This window comes from Conger conger, chromosome 6 (assembly GCF_963514075.1).
Source record: "Conger conger chromosome 6, fConCon1.1, whole genome shotgun sequence".
Taxonomy (NCBI): domain Eukaryota; kingdom Metazoa; phylum Chordata; class Actinopteri; order Anguilliformes; family Congridae; genus Conger; species Conger conger.
In genome coordinates, this window is record NC_083765.1 from 57,935,324 (window position 1) to 57,954,125 (window position 18,802).

At 44.4% G+C, this 18,802-nt stretch overlaps 1 protein-coding gene across 1 annotated transcript in view; it reads left to right on the forward strand.

The window, feature by feature from the left end:
- LOC133131612 (SH3 and multiple ankyrin repeat domains protein 2-like) overlaps nt 1-18,802 on the forward strand; it is a 153,127-nt gene that overhangs the window by 120,305 nt on the left and 14,020 nt on the right. The window contains exons 16-22 of the mRNA XM_061246984.1: nt 1,924-2,059; nt 5,349-5,429; nt 5,924-5,932; nt 8,392-8,415; nt 10,898-11,028; nt 13,065-13,203; nt 14,528-16,916. Coding sequence (XP_061102968.1) covers nt 1,924-2,059; nt 5,349-5,429; nt 5,924-5,932; nt 8,392-8,415; nt 10,898-11,028; nt 13,065-13,203; nt 14,528-16,916 — 2,909 coding nt within the window. The remainder of the gene's footprint in view (nt 1-1,923; nt 2,060-5,348; nt 5,430-5,923; nt 5,933-8,391; nt 8,416-10,897; nt 11,029-13,064; nt 13,204-14,527; nt 16,917-18,802) is intronic.

Sequence of the window (18,802 nt, forward strand, 5' to 3'; positions counted from 1 at the left end):
TCGCATTTGCGATAAGTTGACGAAATTCCTTGTGAAACATTGTGCATTCAGGTTAATTCAGAACCAAATGAATCTGTCCAGAGTGTGATTCCATGCTAACAGCACAGGGAGTTATCCTGCAGTCAGTGTGAATGGGTCTCTTATCACACATGCTGGGAGTAGCAAAGTGCTTTGTGGTGTTTACAAACAATATAGCAAGATAGATGCATTTTATTAATTGTTCTCTCTGCAAGGGCCAGTCTGAGGGTGGTAAAGATAGCAATTATAAAGTAACTATAAAGTAAGCAATTATAAAACCAAGCTGCATGCCATATTTTGTTTTACTTTTTGCTTTTTTATTTCACCTCTGTGAGAATGCTTTTAATTTTTGACAAAAATCCAGTGTGAAGGTCTGAAAGATCAATTGAACATTTGTTTTTATTTTCTGGGGAGTTGGATGTGCTTTGTGTCAATAGCAAACAGCTAGAAGTATATTATGTAGGCCAGAGAAATAAGAAAATGGATTCCACACAAACTCTGTTGGAGCCCAGTGGATGGCTGGGTTTTGTGCTGACTCATTGTCTGCAATAAAGGTCCCATTAAAAATAACTTTAGTGCTATTGGGTTCATAATTAGCATGGTTCTGTGTGCAAGTCAGTCAGAGTTCTGATTTCTCTTTCCCTACAAGCCCCTAAACTATTTAACTTCTTATAACCACACAACTGCTCTGCTCCACCTTAAAACAGTATGGTCTGAATCCAGTACTGCGTGCATTTTCTCTCTCTTTCACAATGACGAGTTGTGCAGACAATGCACTTGGGTCTGTTCCACAAAGCATGGTTACTGAGTTAGCCAGATAACTGCGCTGATTAAAACCCAGACGTCCTCAAATCTGGAACATGGACTGAAGTGAAAAGTGTTGTTCCTAGTAATCCTGATTTGTGGAATAGGCTGGTTTCATAAGTTTTGTGCGGAGAATCTCTATTCAAAATGTAATTTAGTCTAGGACTCGGCCTAACCTGTGTCAGTGAAACAGGCCCTAAACATGTTGTTATAAGTATTGTATATACTGTTGTTGTTGTTTATGGGTGTCAAAACACAAGCGGAAGATACTGTAGGTAGCAATTGCACAGCGCTGCTATCTGTTAGCTTGGCTGTCAGTGCTTTCCTGTTTCCGCGCTATGCTCCTTATCGACGTGGCCTAGCCTCAGAGGCCCTCTGGTTGACTTTATCACTCCCGCTGAGTTATTCAGCCTGACACGCGGGTAAACTCAGGGTTTCCCCCCTGTGTGCTCTCCCTCCCTAACCCACTCCTCACCAGAACACGCTTTCTTAAAAAACACTGGATAGTTTACGGGTTCCCTTGCTGCGAACATTGTAGTTTTGCTAATTATCTCCTGCCTCCTGTCTGAATTGGTTCTGCTTTTAGCGTTTTAGTTTTTTAGCTTTGTGTATTCAATATGACAACAATACAGTACAGGGTCTTAAAAAGGGATTGATGTCTCACCAAAACTGCTTGTATGTTGATTTTTGAACGTGAATCAGAAGCTATTTGATGAATAATAAAGACTTCCCCACAATTCTCGGATTCTGACTGCATTTGTAGTGCAGTTTCTCTGTGCAAAAGCCCATGAGTATGCAGATTTTAATATTGCACTGCTTTTGGGAAGGGGTTTAGCTGCTATTGGTGCCTCATATGTGACATGAAAGCTTTTGCAAACTCTAAATCAGAAAGTGTAACCTAACCTTTTTCATGTATTCTGATCTATTTAAGTGTCCAAGCTAAAAAAAGAAATTCCGGTAGATGGTGAAGACTCAGTACTACAATGTTTATGAAACAGTTTGTAAACTGTTAATAAACAGTTGCTCAGAGCTACCGTGTAGTATTAAGCATGTTTTTGCAAAGGGTCTGTCCTCACCCCTGCCCTCTGTCTGACCCGGCAGGTCAACCAGGACAACGTAGTGAAGGTGGGTCATCGGCAGGTCGTCAACATGATTCGACACGGAGGCAACCAGCTGGTTATCAAAGTGGTGACGGTCAGCAGGAACATGGACCCAGAGGATACGGCTCGCAAGAAAGGTGAACTCTTACATCAGAACCCCAGTGTTGAGATCCAGTGTTCTGAACCCCTATATCAGAACTCCAGTGTTCATATCCAGTGTTCTGAACCCCTATATCAGAACCCCAGTGTTGAGATCCAGTGTTCTGAACCCCTATATCAGAACCCCAGTGTTCATATCCAGTGAAGAGAAAATTATATCACGCCATTTAATTTTGCTGCTGGTCCGATGTAGATCACACCCTGTTTGTTGTATTATTTTTGCCAAGAACAAGTGACTGAAGTGTAGGTTTCATAATTGAAAGCTATAAATGACACATGCAGTAGGTAATTAAAAGAACAAAACTTTATTGTGAGTTACATTACACAACTATGCAAGAACTTGGTCAGAAAAATGGCCATCAGATGATATAAAGTTCAGTAAAATGTGAGACACATAAGTTGTGTCTACAAGCATTTCAGGCACCTGACCTGAGCATATCTTTTTGCCCAACATGCTCAAAAACATATAATGAATTACTGGCATTTATGGATGGAAATGAAACCAGAAATAAAGGTACAAAAAGTGCCTAAAAAGGTACAAATACTCTGTGCCTAAAAAGGTTCAAATAATCTGTGTGACGGCCGTATCTCTTTGTGAGGGGATGTGTATCTGTGAGGAGTGTATCTCCTCATGAGGGGATGTGTATCTGTGAGGGGCGTATCTCCTCATGAGGGGATGTGTATCTGTGAGGAGTGTATCTCCTCATGAGGGGATGTGTATCTGTGAGGGGCGTATCTCCTCATGAGGGGATGTGTATCTGTGAGGGGCGTATCTCCTCATGAGGGGATGTGTATCTGTGAGGAGTGTATCTCCTCATGAGGGAATGTGTATCTGTGTGACGGCGTGCGCTGATGGCCGATGGCGGTCCAGTTGGACGCGCTGATGGCCGATGGCGGTCCAGTTGGACGCGCTGATGGCTGATGGCGGTCCAGTTGGACGCGCTTCACGGCTGCCGGGGCCTCGTCTGCGTCTCGCTGGCACTCGGCCCGGGCACAGCCACTCCCGGCTGGGCGGCCGGAAGGCAGGAGGACGGGCACCACCAGTGCCCAGAGCTCCACTGAAGGACCCTGCCTGTCACTGCGTGTACACTGTGTCCAGGACCACGTGTATGTGCTGTGTGTGTGTGTGTGTGGGTGTGTGTGTGTGCCTTAAAAGGGATGCACTGAAATGCTGCAGATTCTTTAGGTTCAGTCCTGTTGGTAGGAAATAGAAATTAGCTAAATGTAAATTCCGCACAGACATTAGGAAATATTTTTTGGTCACTTGCCAGGTCATGTAGCGGAGGCAGAAACTTTCTGAGGGTTTTCAAGACCAGGCTCCATGCTAGATATGGTCTAGTTTTTAGGTAAACTGAGCACTTGGTATGAAAATGGCAAACATTGATTGGTTGAACGCCCTGGTCTTGCCATTATGTGATGTTATGTTGTGTATAACAATACATTACTGTTGTTGGCTGATAAGCTATTATTTTATTATTTATTTTCTATTCATCATTTTTTAAAAGCCTAACTCACAAGCAAAGCTACAGTATAGAGACACAGTTTATGCAATCAGTGACCACTTTATTAGGTAGAACTGTACACCAGCTTGATAATCCATCCATCCATCCATTATCTGAACCCACTTATCCTGAACAGGGTCGCAGGGGGGCTGGAGCCTATCCCAGCATACATTGGGCGAAAGGCAGGAATACACCCTGGACAGGTCGCCAGTCCATCGCAGGGCACACACACCATTCACTCACACACTCATACCTACGGGCAATTTAGACTCTCCAATCAGCCTAACCTGCATGTCTTTGGACTGTGGGAGGAAACCGGAGTACCCGGAGGAAACCCACGCAGACACGGGGAGAACATGCAAACTCCGCACAGAGAGGCCCCGGCCGACGGGGATTCGAACCCAGGACCTCCTTGCTGTGAGGCGGCAGTGCTACCCACTGCACCATCCGTGCCGCCCAGCTTGATAATGCAAATATTTAATCAGCCAATAGTGTGGCAGCAACTCAATGCATAAAAGCATGGTCAGCTGTTTTTCAGACCAAATGTCAGAATGGGGAAGAAATGTGATCTAAGTGACTTTGACCGTGGAATGATTGTTGGTGCCAGGCAGGGTTGTTTGAATATCTGCTGATCTCCTTGGATTTTCACACACAATTGTCTAGAGAGTTTGCAGAGAATGGTGTGAAAAACAAAAATATCCAGTGAGCAGCAGTTCTGTGGGCAGAAATGCATTGTTAATGAGAGAGGTCAGAGGAGAACTGCCAGACTGGCCAAAGCTGACATTATAACACTGGTATGCAGAAGAGCATCTCTGAACACTTAATACGTCAAACCTCTTAGTGGATAGGCTACAGCAGCAGAAGAATTAAAGGTACAATAGGTAATTTCAGATTATTAACAGTCAAGAAAGGAATTGCAGCAACAAACATGCTCAAACCATAACACGGTTTATCGCACCCCTTCTCTGTGACGTTGAAACACCATTGGCTGTGGCAATTAGAACCAATTTTCAACCAATGAGCTTGAATTATTGTACAGCTATACTAGTGCCGGCCTGTCAATTGCATATTTTGAAACCAGAATTTAAGGACTATGAACACAGGCACAGGGTGAGTCAACATGTCAGTGAGCCTTTTTTAATGATAGGAGGGGATTTACAATGGTCTTGTAATAATGCTTTAACGCAAAAATCTTACCTATTTAATAAGTCTAAAAAATAAGTCCAATGAATACCCAATAAAGTGCTCACTGATTGTATACAGTAGAAGGAACAAATGCTGTTAAAAAAAACAGCACAGCACCTCAAACATATTGAAAAAATCTTTATTGTAATACAATTAATCTTTTTAAAAATTGTTTTATTGAGTGATACCTATTCTCATATACATCGGTGTCAGAATGTGCTGGTGGGAGCAACCCTGATCTAAACCCGGGATTTGAGCAGTTTCCCAGCAGAAAACCTCTTCACCATATGTCCTAATGTGTTATGTTTGGTAGGATGTATGTAAATAGTTTCATAATCTATGGCCACAGCTGCAGTGGTTCTTTAAAACAACTGCTACTGAAAAGGGTTGATCTTACTTTGCCTGTACAGACTATAGCTTTGAACGACACTCTGCTAATTTAGCTAACATGACAGATATCATCTGTAAAGTCTTGTGTTGTCAAGTGAAAGAAACCCCTTTCTTACAAACTCAGTTTTCTCAGGTAGGTGTCCTTCAATCAAATTTAATGTGAATCTTTTCTCTCGTTTTGTCGTTGAAGCACCCCCACCTCCAAAGAGGGCACCAACAACAGCGTTGTCCATGCGTTCGAAATCCATGACTTCTGAGCTGGAGGAGCTAGGTAAGCACCGTTGTCATTTGAGAGGAGATAAGACACAGGAGCGCGGATGTGAGACTGTTGACGCATTTCAGCTTCAGAGTTCCTGTAATTGGCATGCGGTGCGATGTTTTACTGACATTCAGTACAGGATGAGTTGCTGGTCTCCTGTGGGGATGTCTATATGGTTTGCAATGGAATATAATGCTAGTGCCTGCTCTGGCTGGTAACCCCACACGGTGGCATGCTATTGGACGTGGCAATACCCAGGGAGGGAGGGATTTGACTGGCCAATTCCAAATAACTGGTTAAATTGATAAAATATAGGTTTGTCATTGCTTTTGGTCCTAGTCTTTCTGAAGGAAAGCTGAATGCTATTCATATATTTATAGAGCGATGCTACAATTGTAATACTTTCACCGAAAATGAATAACATTGAACCCCACTTTCTGGAATAGATTTATTTTGAATGTTTGTTTTTTGTTTTGTTCTTGTTTTTTCACTTTAATCTGCCTCAGTGGATAAAGGTAAGCGCTGGAGACCTTTAAGCACACCTGTCTGTTTTGACTTTATTTTTCATTGCATTCTTCCTGTTTCATTCAGCGGGGTCATTTCAGTCGGGGAGATTGGCATGCGATACGTTTGTTCAAAGACGATTGTGGTACCTGCATATCCCATTTTTGCCAGTGTATTCATTCATAATAACATGTATAATGTTACATATATCACTGTAGTCTGTCCACTTTAACCTTCCGGATCAGTGAACACACGCTTTAAAAAATCCCGAACAATGCAACGGGCAGACGATTAAATATTTACGCTGCGTGGCTTCATGAGAGTGATCAGCACTTCTTTAGACCTTTCTTAGACCTCTTTGTTCCTCCTGTCCACTGATGTGGGGTTAATAGTAAATAATAGATAAGTGTAGTTATTGGACAGGGGCAAGTTAAAGCAGTGACCGAATGGAAGGAAACAATACTCATGGTCTCAGGGTACTTTCCTTGTTGGTTTTGCTCAAGTACATTTTCAATATTTGGGTTCATCAATTTGGTCTGCCGGTAACTGGGGCAGCCTATAGTGGCTAAGGTGCTTGACTGGGACCTGGGAGGTGTGGTTAAGGACCTGGACCTGGAACGTTGGTGGTTCATGCCCCAGTGTGGCCCCAAGAAGGTCAGTGCAGTTGTTGGGCCTTTGAGCACTGTGCTCCAGGGAGGATTGACCCCTGCTTAGTCTGGTCAACTATAAGTTGCCTTGGATACAAGCTTAGTAATTATAATGTAATGTTTATATATCACTTCAACATTGCCCCCCAATTTCAACTCATTTAGATGTGTATTTTTTTCATTATCTCGACTTCTTAAACATAAAGCTCAATTACTTGTTGCTTAATGATGATTGTTGATGCAATCTTCGTGCTAGCTATGAGCGTGGTTTGAGTAATGTTGTTCATTAATTCAGCCTTCATAATAACACGTGGCCACATCCCTCTTGTTTAGCCGAGCGCCGCTATCGAAACAGGATGCTAATGGATGGAACAAATCACACCGAGGCAGATTAAGCAGTGATCGGAAGCGGGTTTTTTTACCCACAGTTCCCAGAACATTGTTGATATCAACCTTGCGTCAAGGCTGAAATTGAAAGGAATCTTTTATGAACTGATTCGTCACATTTCTTTGAAACGTCTTTCTCTAGACAAAAATAAACCTCGTCTGCTTTGGACTACGTCTGTTCTGTTCATTCATAATGACTGTTCAGGCAAATGGAAGATTTCATCATTTTTGTGGCTGGCACATTAAGGCGTCAACAGAGGCATTTCAGAAACTTTGGTGTGCCTCAGCATTAGCTGGTTTTCTAACTATGTGCCTTGGTCTGTGATGGCCTGGGCTTTTGTACACAAATAAAGAGGAGAAGAGAATAATTTTTTTAGTCTTTAGTCTTTTTGTGGCCACATTCACTTTTGTGTCCTCTAGATTTGATACTGGATTATTTTTTGTATTACATTGCAAGTCATTTAGCAGACGCTCTTATCCAGAGTGACGTACAACAAAGTGTATTTTTGTATGTGATACAGTAGCTAAAACAAATAAAACATCTGCCTAAAATGCTTGGATTTTTTCTGAAGCTTTGTTTCACAAAGTGAGTTGGCCAGATGACTGCACTGGGTAAGACCCCTCAAATCTGGAACATGGACTGAAGTATAAAGAGCTGTTTTAAGTTTTACCTAAACTCAGCAGTCCTGCCTTTGTGGAACAGACCTCTGATGAAGGTGGAAATGACTGAAACATTAATTTGAGTAAATACACGCCATTACAACAACACAGTGTTCCTGAAGCATTTTTATTTTTCATTAGTTTCATTAGGAATTTGTTTTTGCTTCTGTGTATGCACATGGGATAATAAATTTAAAAGAATTAGCCCCACAAATACTTTCATTCATTCAAGCTTTTTTTTTTAGCATCTCATTGATCCAGTGCCATGTTATATATTCTCTTTTACACAGGTTTGTGTGTCATTACTGTGCATGAACTTGCATGTGCAGTGTAAGTGTAGGGTAAATTACATTTTTAATGAGCATGTTTCCTCATCTTATTCAAAATGGATTCCTGTTGTTTTGACTTCATTAGCAGTCTTATTGATGTGGAGAGATGAATGCACTGAGGCCATGGTACTCCACACAAAGAAGGCAATAAAGTAAACTTAAGACGGGGCTGAAAAGATTTGGCTATGTCTCCCTGCAGACCATTAACACAGCACCTCTTCAAGTGGATAATTACAGCAGTACGCTTTTCAGACTTTGTAACAATCTAATATTTCTCTGTGGGTTTGATTTGATTTCAAAGGCTGAGCTTGCTGTTGGCTAGCCTGGGTTTCCCCACTAGCTCAACTGTACATTTCAGATTGAGTTTGTAGTGTTGTAACTCAAGGGGAAAGTATGCTTGTACTTTCTGACCTCGACATTACAAAGAGTTCTCTTTTTGCTCCCCAGCCACGCTGAGGAAGAAGAAGGGAGGTAAGTTTATTAAGCATGCTTCAACAAAGTTTTATATTCGGTATGCACTATTGGACCACCCCAGACTACTTGAGTAGGTTGTTTGAAATGTTGTTTCAAGATGTCAAAAGTCAGTGTTCTAGAACTCAATTTCTTTCAGTTAGCAGTAGTGATTGTTACAACATTAGTCAACATGAATATGTTCAGTTGAGAACCTGAAAGGGTTAAAAAGCTTTAAATAGCAGCATTTGATATGTGTTGACACATCAGACAGATTTTTAGCAGTTTGTCTGCAGCATAATATTGTATTGTATGTCTCTGCCTGTGTATTAATACAATGAAATGGGTTGAATCGAATTGCTAAGGTGTCGGGTAAGCAGTAGGCCCCTGTGTGGTTATTGGGCTTGCTGATGATGATTAAGTAGCTCGCATCTAGAAAGTGGCAGTGCGAAAATAATCAGGGTGACAGAGCAGAGCCACGTCTCAATATCGGGGAAGTATTGTGACTGGTGGTCTCCCAGATTCTGGCCTACAGGATGATTTAAGATGTTAACTGGGGCGTAGTGATTTCCCTCTTTTGAATTTACTTGGCTTGGCCGCTCAGCAGGAACAAAAAACATCACCTGTGCCCAGCAGGCTCATGCTTAGTCAGAGAGGTGCAAGTTAACTAGTCAGACAAGAATGGTTAATCCTATTAAGGCCGAAAGCATTTAATCATCAGTATCTATCTGTAAATACTGATATGTATAAATTGAGTCACATGCTTCTTTTATATCTAGGAGCAGGTACAACCTAGGACGGTTTTCACAAAATTGTCAGTTTTCACAAAAAGGCGAAATGAAGTAAACAGGAGAGGTGCTTTATTCCGGTATATTCTCCCGTAAGGAGAAGCTGCGCTTCCTCCCAGGCCGTTACAGTGCGCGGACCCGCTCCAGAGCGACTTTGACTCACTGAGATCGTAGATGTTGCCATGGTAATGGCTCTGCATTTGTCTAATATAGAAACGCTCCACCTGGAAAGCACAAGCCAGGTCACTGCTGCCGCTCATCCAATCAGAAAGCTCCATTTTTATTATTTTTTTTCAAAGGGAGAAGCACCGTTGCATGCTGGGACCCTGCATGAAACGTGCAATTTTTTTTAATTTTTTTTACCCAGTTCACCCAGGGGACCCCTGCCATCAATATTGCAGGGCGAATCTGTGAATCTGCAAAAAGGAAGGCGCAGTGCTGTAGATCATGCAGGGGTGGATGCAGGGAGACCGCGTACTGGCTGACTGGGACTGAGGTGCCCTCGGAAATGAAGGGGTGCAGACAAAGCCTCTTTTCTGCGTGTGAGGAAGATATATTTATTCAGTGCCGCGCGTTATGAAGTGTAAGAATAGGCTCGTGATTAGCGTGCAGTCTAAATGAGGCAGTGCATAGACACCCTGAAGTAAAGGGAATGGCGAGTATGGGGTGGTGTTGGGGGTGGGGGGGGTGGTCTTATGCAAGGATCTCACTTCATTACGCTGTGACTTGGTGTCTGAACATTTTTGCATGTACAAAAAATTACAACACTGCTGACTTTTATAAAATGTCAACCACATTCCTAAATAAACCTTATCTGTACCCTTTTTTGTGCTTTACATACAGCACAGTTATTATTGTAAAATAATACAGGGCGGCCTGTAGTGGTGAAGGTAAATGACTGGGACCCGCAAGGTCGGTGGTTCGATCCACAATAAGATCCGCACAGCCGTTGGGCCCTTGAGCAAGGCCCTTAACCTTAACATTGCTCCAGGGGAGGATTGTCTCCTGCTTAGTCTAATCAACTGTAAGTCGCTTTGGATAAAAGTGTCAGCCAAATTACATTTAATGTAATGTAATGGAAAAAAGAAAAAAATCTCACCATATATACTGTACAACTTTTGTAAGTGTATGGTCTGTTTTTCAATGTTGCTCAATGAAACACAGGTAAATCCAACCCTCATTCTCGATTGTGTCTCGCTGTTGTAGGAGCTTCTTAGGTCTAAGGTGTGCTGGGTTGTCTTCTTGCTGTTGACAGTCCAATGTCATCGAGATAGGAGCCTGACCCTGCTGTAAAAGCCAGCTATGACCAGCTCAAAATTACCAGCAGTTTCAAAACCTAGTTTAAGCAGTTTTTTTCAGCAGGAGAGGGATGAAACACTCACATAAGGCCTCGCGACTCACTGAAAACCTCCCTCTCTCTCGTTTCTGTGTAGATGGTCAGCCTTCAGATACTGAGGGCCTGAAGAAGAGGATTGTGTTTCAAGTCACTCTAAGTAATGGCTCAATGCATGGTGAACGCTAGCATGTGGCTAAGAGCAGTGGCTAAGAGCAGGGCCGGAGAGCCGTTAGCGAGCTTGCATGGCTCCTTGGTTTCGGATTGGGGTTCGATTCCATCTGCATTGTGTAGAGGAGTCCCTTATTCCCGGGCTCGACAGTTAAGACTGAGTGTAGGCAGGCAGTCTCTGGTCTCATTGACTCCTCGCCTGTGTTTGCAGACAAAGTGGACGAGGTCACGGCCTCACCAAGACAGACGCGTGACAACGTTTCCGTGGATATGAGGGTCGCCACCATCAAGCCACGCCCATCCAGTCGGTGTTTCGCTGCGCCCGCAAGCCCGGAAATGAACGTAAGTACGGCGCACGTTTTCTTCCCGTTCCGCTTTTCTTTTCTTGTTCTTTTCTTTTGAGAGAGACTCGAATGAACCGAGCTCGGCCGTTGTGGTGGCCTGCATGGGTGCAGGGAATGCTGCCTGTTGAAAGATGAATGATCCTGTTCAATGTGCAAAAGGGCTGTAAAAAAACATACAAGAAACACATATGGAGTATTCACACTGCAAAAAATGACAACGAATGACAGTAGATTAAAGCATTTTAGTTTTGTAATAAGCCTAAAGGTCTTACTTTGTTTCTCTCAAGCAGAAACTATTAGCTTGTTTTAAGTTAATGATTGCTTGACAAGTTAAATTTTCTTATTCCATTGGCAAATCTTGAAATTATTCTAACTCATTGGCAATATTTGTGTCTTATTTAAGAAAATAAAAGAAATAAGATTTTAATAAGATTTAATAAGACTAAAATACTTGAGTTTTTTTTTTTTTTGCAGTGAAAATATAAAATACATATGTGTTATCCGAACTGGTATATAATGCATGAAGTCACTAGTTTTTTAGCATATAAGGCACTTCACAATCCTTTCCAATAGAATTAATGGAACTCCTGACTGGCAATGCACAAAAAAGACTTCAAAAAAATATTTCTGTGATTTCTGTGATTAGCTCTAAATGCTGAACATATCATTTGGCTTCATTTGGTAATTATGATTGAATAAGGGTGATGTGGTCAGATGTGATCAAATTGAAAATTTTGGCCAGATATAGCTTCGGTATATTTGGCGTTGAAACAGAATGTGAAGGATCTTGCAAGGATCTGCATAGAGGAATAGTCCAAAAGTCCCTCCAAATGTGTTAATCTTGTCAAGCATTACAGGAAAAGACTCCATGCCACAGTTATCCTGCCAGAGGTGGATGCACCAAGTACTAACCCAGGGGTGCCAATAATTATGAAGCCTTGATTTTGGTGAAATCTATTTTTTTATTAAATTTGGTTCCATTGAAACATTTATAAAGTCTTTTTCATACATTCAAAATTTTGAGTTTATCTCACTAATAATATTGTACATTTTTTTAAGTATTCTTTCTGCATTGCCAGTTAGGGGTGCTGATAATTCTGGAGCCCACTGCATGTCACTGCATGTTCAAGGAACCATAATCATGTAAAAATAAATATCTGAACTATATGTTTTATTTACTAAAACATACTAACCAACGTGTATGATTTTTACAAAGCGTTTGCATATGGCCTGCTAGGGGTCGGGTCCACTCCGTTCCCGTTGGCTGGGAATGTGATGGCGTGATTTCCCCCGCAGACGTGTCCCCGCTTGCTCCTGGATTGATCTGGTGTCGTCACACAGAGCAGAGAGATTCCCCTGCCTTTGAATGTGCTTTTCTTCAGCCGCGGAAAAGTTGTGCCTGCTAGGATTAGTGCGTCTGGGAGTGCTTTAATCTTCTGGACCGTTTTGATGACTGTCCCATGAAACATTGAGCAGAAAGAATAGATGATGGAATGAGTGGGCCACGCCATAGGAGGGATGTTGGGGGAAAATGGTGGCTTCAGAAGCTACTGATGCACTGCAACAAAAAAGTATCTTAGTCTTATATTGAGACATTTCTTTTACTGTTTTGCTAATAACACAAAAATATTATGATATGATTGTCATTTCAAGATGTGTCAATGGAATAAGAAAATTGAAATAGTCAAAATAGCTAATATTTTCTACTTGAGAGACAAAAAAAGATCTTGTCTTATTACAAGAGTAAAATGCTTAAGTCACCTTTTGCAGTGCAAAAAAACAAAAAATATGTCAATCTTACCAAGTGTTTAAGTCTTATATCTGTTATGTTTTGCAGAATAAGACAAAACATAAGAATTTCATGATTTGCCAATGGGCAAGACAATTTCACTTGTTTAACTTAATTTCACTTCTTTAAACAAGCTAATATGTTCTAATTGAGAGACATTTCTCATTACAAGACTAAAAAACTTGTTAAGACAGACCTTTTCTGTAGCGTGGTTCAGTATCTCAGATGTTCTCTTCTCTCTCCAGTCGCTGTATGATCGCCAGGGCGTGGCTGTGGTGCCCCCAACTGTGCCGGGGAGTGCCAGAGGAGGCTACCTAGGCGTGCCAAAAGGCACTATGAGGAGGCAGAAGTCCATAGGTAATGTTTCTGTAACCTTCATCTCCTGCAGCACATCTTAAGCATTCAGCATCACCAACACCATGAGCTAGTGCTTACATCGTAACGTTGAAATAACCAATGGCAGGCTTGAGACAAATGTCTATACCCATACATTTCCGAGAATATTGTTTCGTATTTTTATGGTATTTTTTGGAATCAAATTATTCACAAGGTTTTGTCGTGATCAGATATGGTACTGTATTTCTTATCTTAATTACAACTCAGTTCTACAGCTTCTTACAGCAGATGCATCCTTGAACTGCATGTTATAACTTACTTTGAAAGCTTTGTCCCACAGGGAATTTCTATAGTTTAATGACTGTTGTTGAATTTTGATTTCCCATAAGCCTTTTCTCATGGATTCAGGCACGGATTATAACTGCAGTCTTTGGAGATGCAACCTGAGACCTCATTGTACCTCAGTATTTCACACTCCTCTACCAGTCTTCCCCTCCTCTTCTGTCTTTACACAGTTTTCTTTTATAATGTTCCAAGAAAAACCTTGTCTGGCATATTCTACACTTCTAAACTCCTTTTTCTCATAGTGGAGAGCACAGGGCTGCATTTTTGTAGGTGTCATCAAAAATGTTCTCTTATCATCTTGAATAATGAATATGGTAGTGCGGTGAATCTTGAATGCTGCTCCCAGGATAAAATAGGTTTAGTTACGCATGTATTATTTTGTAAAAAAAAAATGTATTAAGTAATTTTGATCTTTTGGACCAGGGCCCTGTATCATGAAGCAGAATTACGGAGTTAGCGAGAGTAAAATCTGGAACCCTCCCGAATCTTGAACATGGACAGAAGTATAAAGAGCTTTTCTGGGCTTTACTCAGTGCAGTTATCCAGCTAACTCTGTAATCCTGTTTCATGATACAGACCCCAGGGGTGTCCAATCTTGTGGTTGTGGAAGCAGGGTTTTGTTTTAGCCCAGCACTAAGAAACCATTATAATTTTCAAGGTGAAGTAATGATAATTTCATTAGTTGGATCAGGTCTCATAGTGCTGACCTGCACTCGCACCGACCCTTTTTAGATAAGATTGGACACCCCTGTTTATGGCAGCCTAAATTTTAAAGACAGGAAGATTAAAATGGATTAAGTAGACGAAGTGTGGATGCCTTTGTTTTAGAGATTATTGTGAGATTATTGTGTTCACACTGTCTATGCCTGGTCTGAGCCCCCACTTTTATCATCCCATCTTATCCTTTAGTGAAAAGTGGCCCTGAGCATATGTAAGGAGTGAAACCGTTCCAAGGACGAGACTCATAGCTTGTTAATCAGATCAGTAAAAATGGATGCAAATTTAACATGACACTCTTTGCCCACAGGTATAACAGAAGAGGAGAAACAGTTCCTGACCCCGCCTTTGCTGAAATTTACCAGAAGCCTTTCCATGCCCGACACGTCGGAGGATATCCCACCTCCGCCCGCAATCTCTCCGCCCTCCCCTCCGTACAATGCCCCCAAGTCGCCCACAGGAAGGGGCTACGGCACCCTGCGGCCAGGCTTCAACCAGAACTCGGCCCCCAAGGGCCCCTCTGCCAACCGAGGGGACCCCAACATGGGCACCATACGGCGGGACAAGGGCGCGTACTTCCGGCAGGAGTCGGAGCAGTACGATGCGGACGAGGCCTACGAGCAGAATGCCTCGGCCCAGCAGAACTACCGCGCCCGCAGGGCCCAGGTGCCAGAGAACCCGTACTCAGAGGTGGGCAAGCTGGGCAACAAGGGTCTGTACGTGCCTGCCAAGCCCGCCAGGAGGAAGGGGATGCTGGTGAAGCAACCCAACGTGGAGGACAGCCCAGAGAAGACCTGCTCCATCCCCATCCCCACCATCATCGTCAAGGAGCCCTCCACCAGCAGCAGCGGGAAGAGCAGCCAGGGCAGCAGCATGGAGATCGAGGGCTCCACCCCAGACCAGCCGGGCCAACTGCGGCCAGAGGACGGCCTGGGCCTCAACAACCCCTTCGCGGCGGCCATCGCGGGTGCTGTTCGCGACCGTGAGAAGAGGCTGGAGGCCCGGCGGAACTCGCCCGCCTTCCTGTCCACTGACCTGGGCGACGAGGACGTGGGGCCCACCCCGGCGCCCCGCCTCCGGCACTCGAAATCCATTGACGAGGGCATGTTCAGTAACGATGAGCGCCTGCGTAGGCTCATGGCCCCGCCCGCCCCCCTGGTCGTACCCCAGGGAGGGGGCAATGTGACCGACTTCAACACTCCCGAGCCCACGCTGGTGAGAGAGCCTCTGAGCACCAGGACGGGAAACAGCCCCAACCTGGACAGCCCTGTCAGCCTGCCAGCCACCAACAACTACAGCTCCAACGGGGGCAGCTACATGCACCCGGTAACCGGGAAAGCGCTGGACCCCAACTCCCCCCTGGCTCTCGCTCTGGCCGCCAGGGATCGCGCCATGAAGGAGCAGGCCCAGCCAGCACCGACCAAAAACGAGCCCCTCAAGTCCGACCTCAACAAGCCCCTCTTCATCGACACCAAGCTGCGGCCCAACCTGGAGACCGGCTTCTCCGTCACCGCCACCTTGGGCCGGCCGGGCCGCGGGGCACTCAGGCGGCAGATGACCGAGGCCAAGTACGAGACGGAGCCTCCCAAGGAGGACCCGAAGCTGGAGGAGAAGAAGAACATGCTGATCGACATCGTGGACACCTCGCAGCAGAAGACCGCCGGGCTCCTCATGGTCCACACGGTGGATGGGACCAAGGTGGAGGAGAGCAGCCTGAAGGAGGGCGAGGGGCTAGATGCGGCGGGGTCCGACAATGCCCCGTCGGAGCTGCGGGATCCCAACCAGCCGGCCGCCCCCGACCTCGCCGAGCCCTCGGCCCTTAACCCCCAGTCCGCCGCCCCCCGGGGCAAGACCATCATCACCATCAGCTCGGTTGACGAGCCCGTCAAGCTGCCCTTCCGCATCCCCCCGCCGCCCCTGGCCTCCGTCGACATCGACGAGGAGTTCGTGTTCTCGGAGCCGCTTCCGCCCCCGCTGGAGTTCGCCAACAGCATCGACATCCCCGAGGACCAGGCGGGGGCCATCGCCGAACTGCTGAAGCAGAGGAAAAATGGGGCCGGGGGAAACACCCTAACCCTCAACCACCCCCACGCGCTCATGGCGATGGCCGCAAGCCTCGAGCCGAAAAAGGCGGCGGGGCTCTCGAACTGCGTGCCCCCGAGCTACCCGCCGCCGCCCCCCGACGGCCCCGAGCACGTCAGCGACTCGGGCATCGAGGAGACGGACAGCCGCAGCGACCCTCCCCTGGAGACAACCAGCACTATCTCAACCGTGTCCAGCATTTCCACCCTGTCCTCAGAGGGCGGGGACACCCTGGACATATGCACTGTCTATGCAGACGGGCAAGCGTTTCTGGTGGACCGACCCCCCGTCCCGCCCAAGCCAAAAATGAAGCCCATCATCAACAAAAGCAATGCACTTTACAAGGACGCCCTTATCGAGGAGACCCTCGAGACCATGGGGCTGACTCCCCCCGCCCCGCCCCCGCCCCCGGGAGAACCCCCCAAAACCCCAACACAAAGGACCTCAAAGCTCTGGGGAGATCCGCCCGAGCTCAAGAGCCCGCCCACCCCTGACCCCAAGGCCACTGTCATTAACGAACTCAACTCCTTCCTGCTTCAAATGAACAGAGAACGGCCGCCCAAGCCAGGGGAGCCTCTGGATTCCCCCACGGGGTCCAGGACTAACTTTGGAACAAGGTAATCCCTCCCCGGTGTCGAGTACTGCAGGAGTCTCGTTCACTGTTCTGTTGCAAAGGCACATCGCAAAAACAAAGAAAACAGGTCAATCTCAAGTATTTTAGTCTTATATTTAGACTATATTTAGGAGATCTTATTTATGTTATTTCTTTGACAAATCAGACAAAAAAATATTGCCAATGATGTGAGAGGTTTGATTCATTTCAAGATTTGCCAATGGGGTAGAAAATGTCACTTTTCACAAAATTTCAAGATAACTGTAACTTCAAACAGGTTAATATTGTTGGACGTGTTATTACAAAACTAAAACACTTGTTAAGCCAGTCCTTAAAAGTCCAGTTGCTCAACAGTTTTATTGCCAAATATACTGGTTTCAAATTGAACATGTATATTCTCTGTTCCGCTGTTTCCGGGAGTCTTCTCGTTTGATGTCAGTCAGGAGGAAGAATAAACGCTAACGTATTTCAGATACGTTAGCGTTGCACTAGCTGAGCCTGAGCTTGGCTAAAGGGTGAAAGGCAGATCCGTTCGGTTGGAAATGCTCGAGCTGAGTGGAGGCAATGGAGTATGAACGTAAAGGCAGTGTATATTTGATGTGATCATTTTAATCTTTATTTCTACTGGTAAAAGGACAGGGGTGAATGTGTGGCATGATCAACAGAAGCCCTCCAAATAGTCACAAATCACTCACCTGGTATCAGATCTTAAAGGAATTACAGTATCACCTTTATGCATGGAAGGTTCAAGCAGGCAGTGGTAGTTTAAGGAAACCACCACAGTGAACCATAGATATTTTAAGACTAATGGTATGTTTTATACAATTGTTAAAGGTGCTGTAGTTAAAACTTTCAGAATATGCCAGTTTGATTGTCGAAAGTGCCATGTCCCTGGTTGCAAAATTAGTTCATTTATTCAGACAAGTATATGCATGCCAAGTTCTTCTCAGAGGTTGAATTTACATTTATACTAATATTCCAGTGTTACATTGAATACATTAAAACAGCCAGATTCAGAGGTAGTGGTCATGTAAAATGTGGGGTAAGGGGTAAATTGCTGTAAACGCGTCATCTGTATCTGACTAAGGGTGCTGTACTAGGGACTGCCATGCTGATATTATGATATGTGCTGTTGAAATGTTGATTTACAGCAATGGAAAAACGGGTCTTGCAGCCTGTAATAATGTGTGATATAGACACACACAGTCCACAGTGGAGTTGAGCGCTGACAGGAGACGTGATGCTGATATGTGGAACAGTTGGGAGCCATTAGCTCACTTTCCTGTAGAAAGTCGAATCGAATGCATCGCTGAGCGTTAAAAAACAAATTGATTCAAATTGCTCAACACCCACCAAGCCAGATGCTTCTATTGAATGTGATTTGCCTGGGAAAAGTGGACCCGTGAGATTTGAGTAAGTCCAGCATGTTGCAGTTAGCAATGACATGCAGTACATTTTCTGTATTAGAGAATGGTAAGATGTTGACTGCAGGTGAGATTGGGGCACTGCGTCTGTTGTTTAATGCAACAGTTAACAGCTAGTTCTTTAGCCCTCAGAAAACCTGGTCTGATCAGTATGTGTAATTCAGTAGACCCAGAATTGGGTATGTCATTTTGGACAGTGGGCAAATGTTACACCCAGTAGGCCAGCTAAAATGCTTCAACATTGGCCACCACCAATGGCCGTACAAAAATGATCTTAGTTGGCTTCTTCTTTGGCCAACAAAATATGACTAATTTATGAATTTGCCAGTGTAGACTGCTGACAGCTGGTCACATGGTAATATAAAACCAACACTGGCTGCTGATAGGTTAGCAGCACAAACCGAGGAGCTTGTTCTTTTCATGTTAAAAAGCATTGGTCTGAATGGATGCAGTATACATACATGTG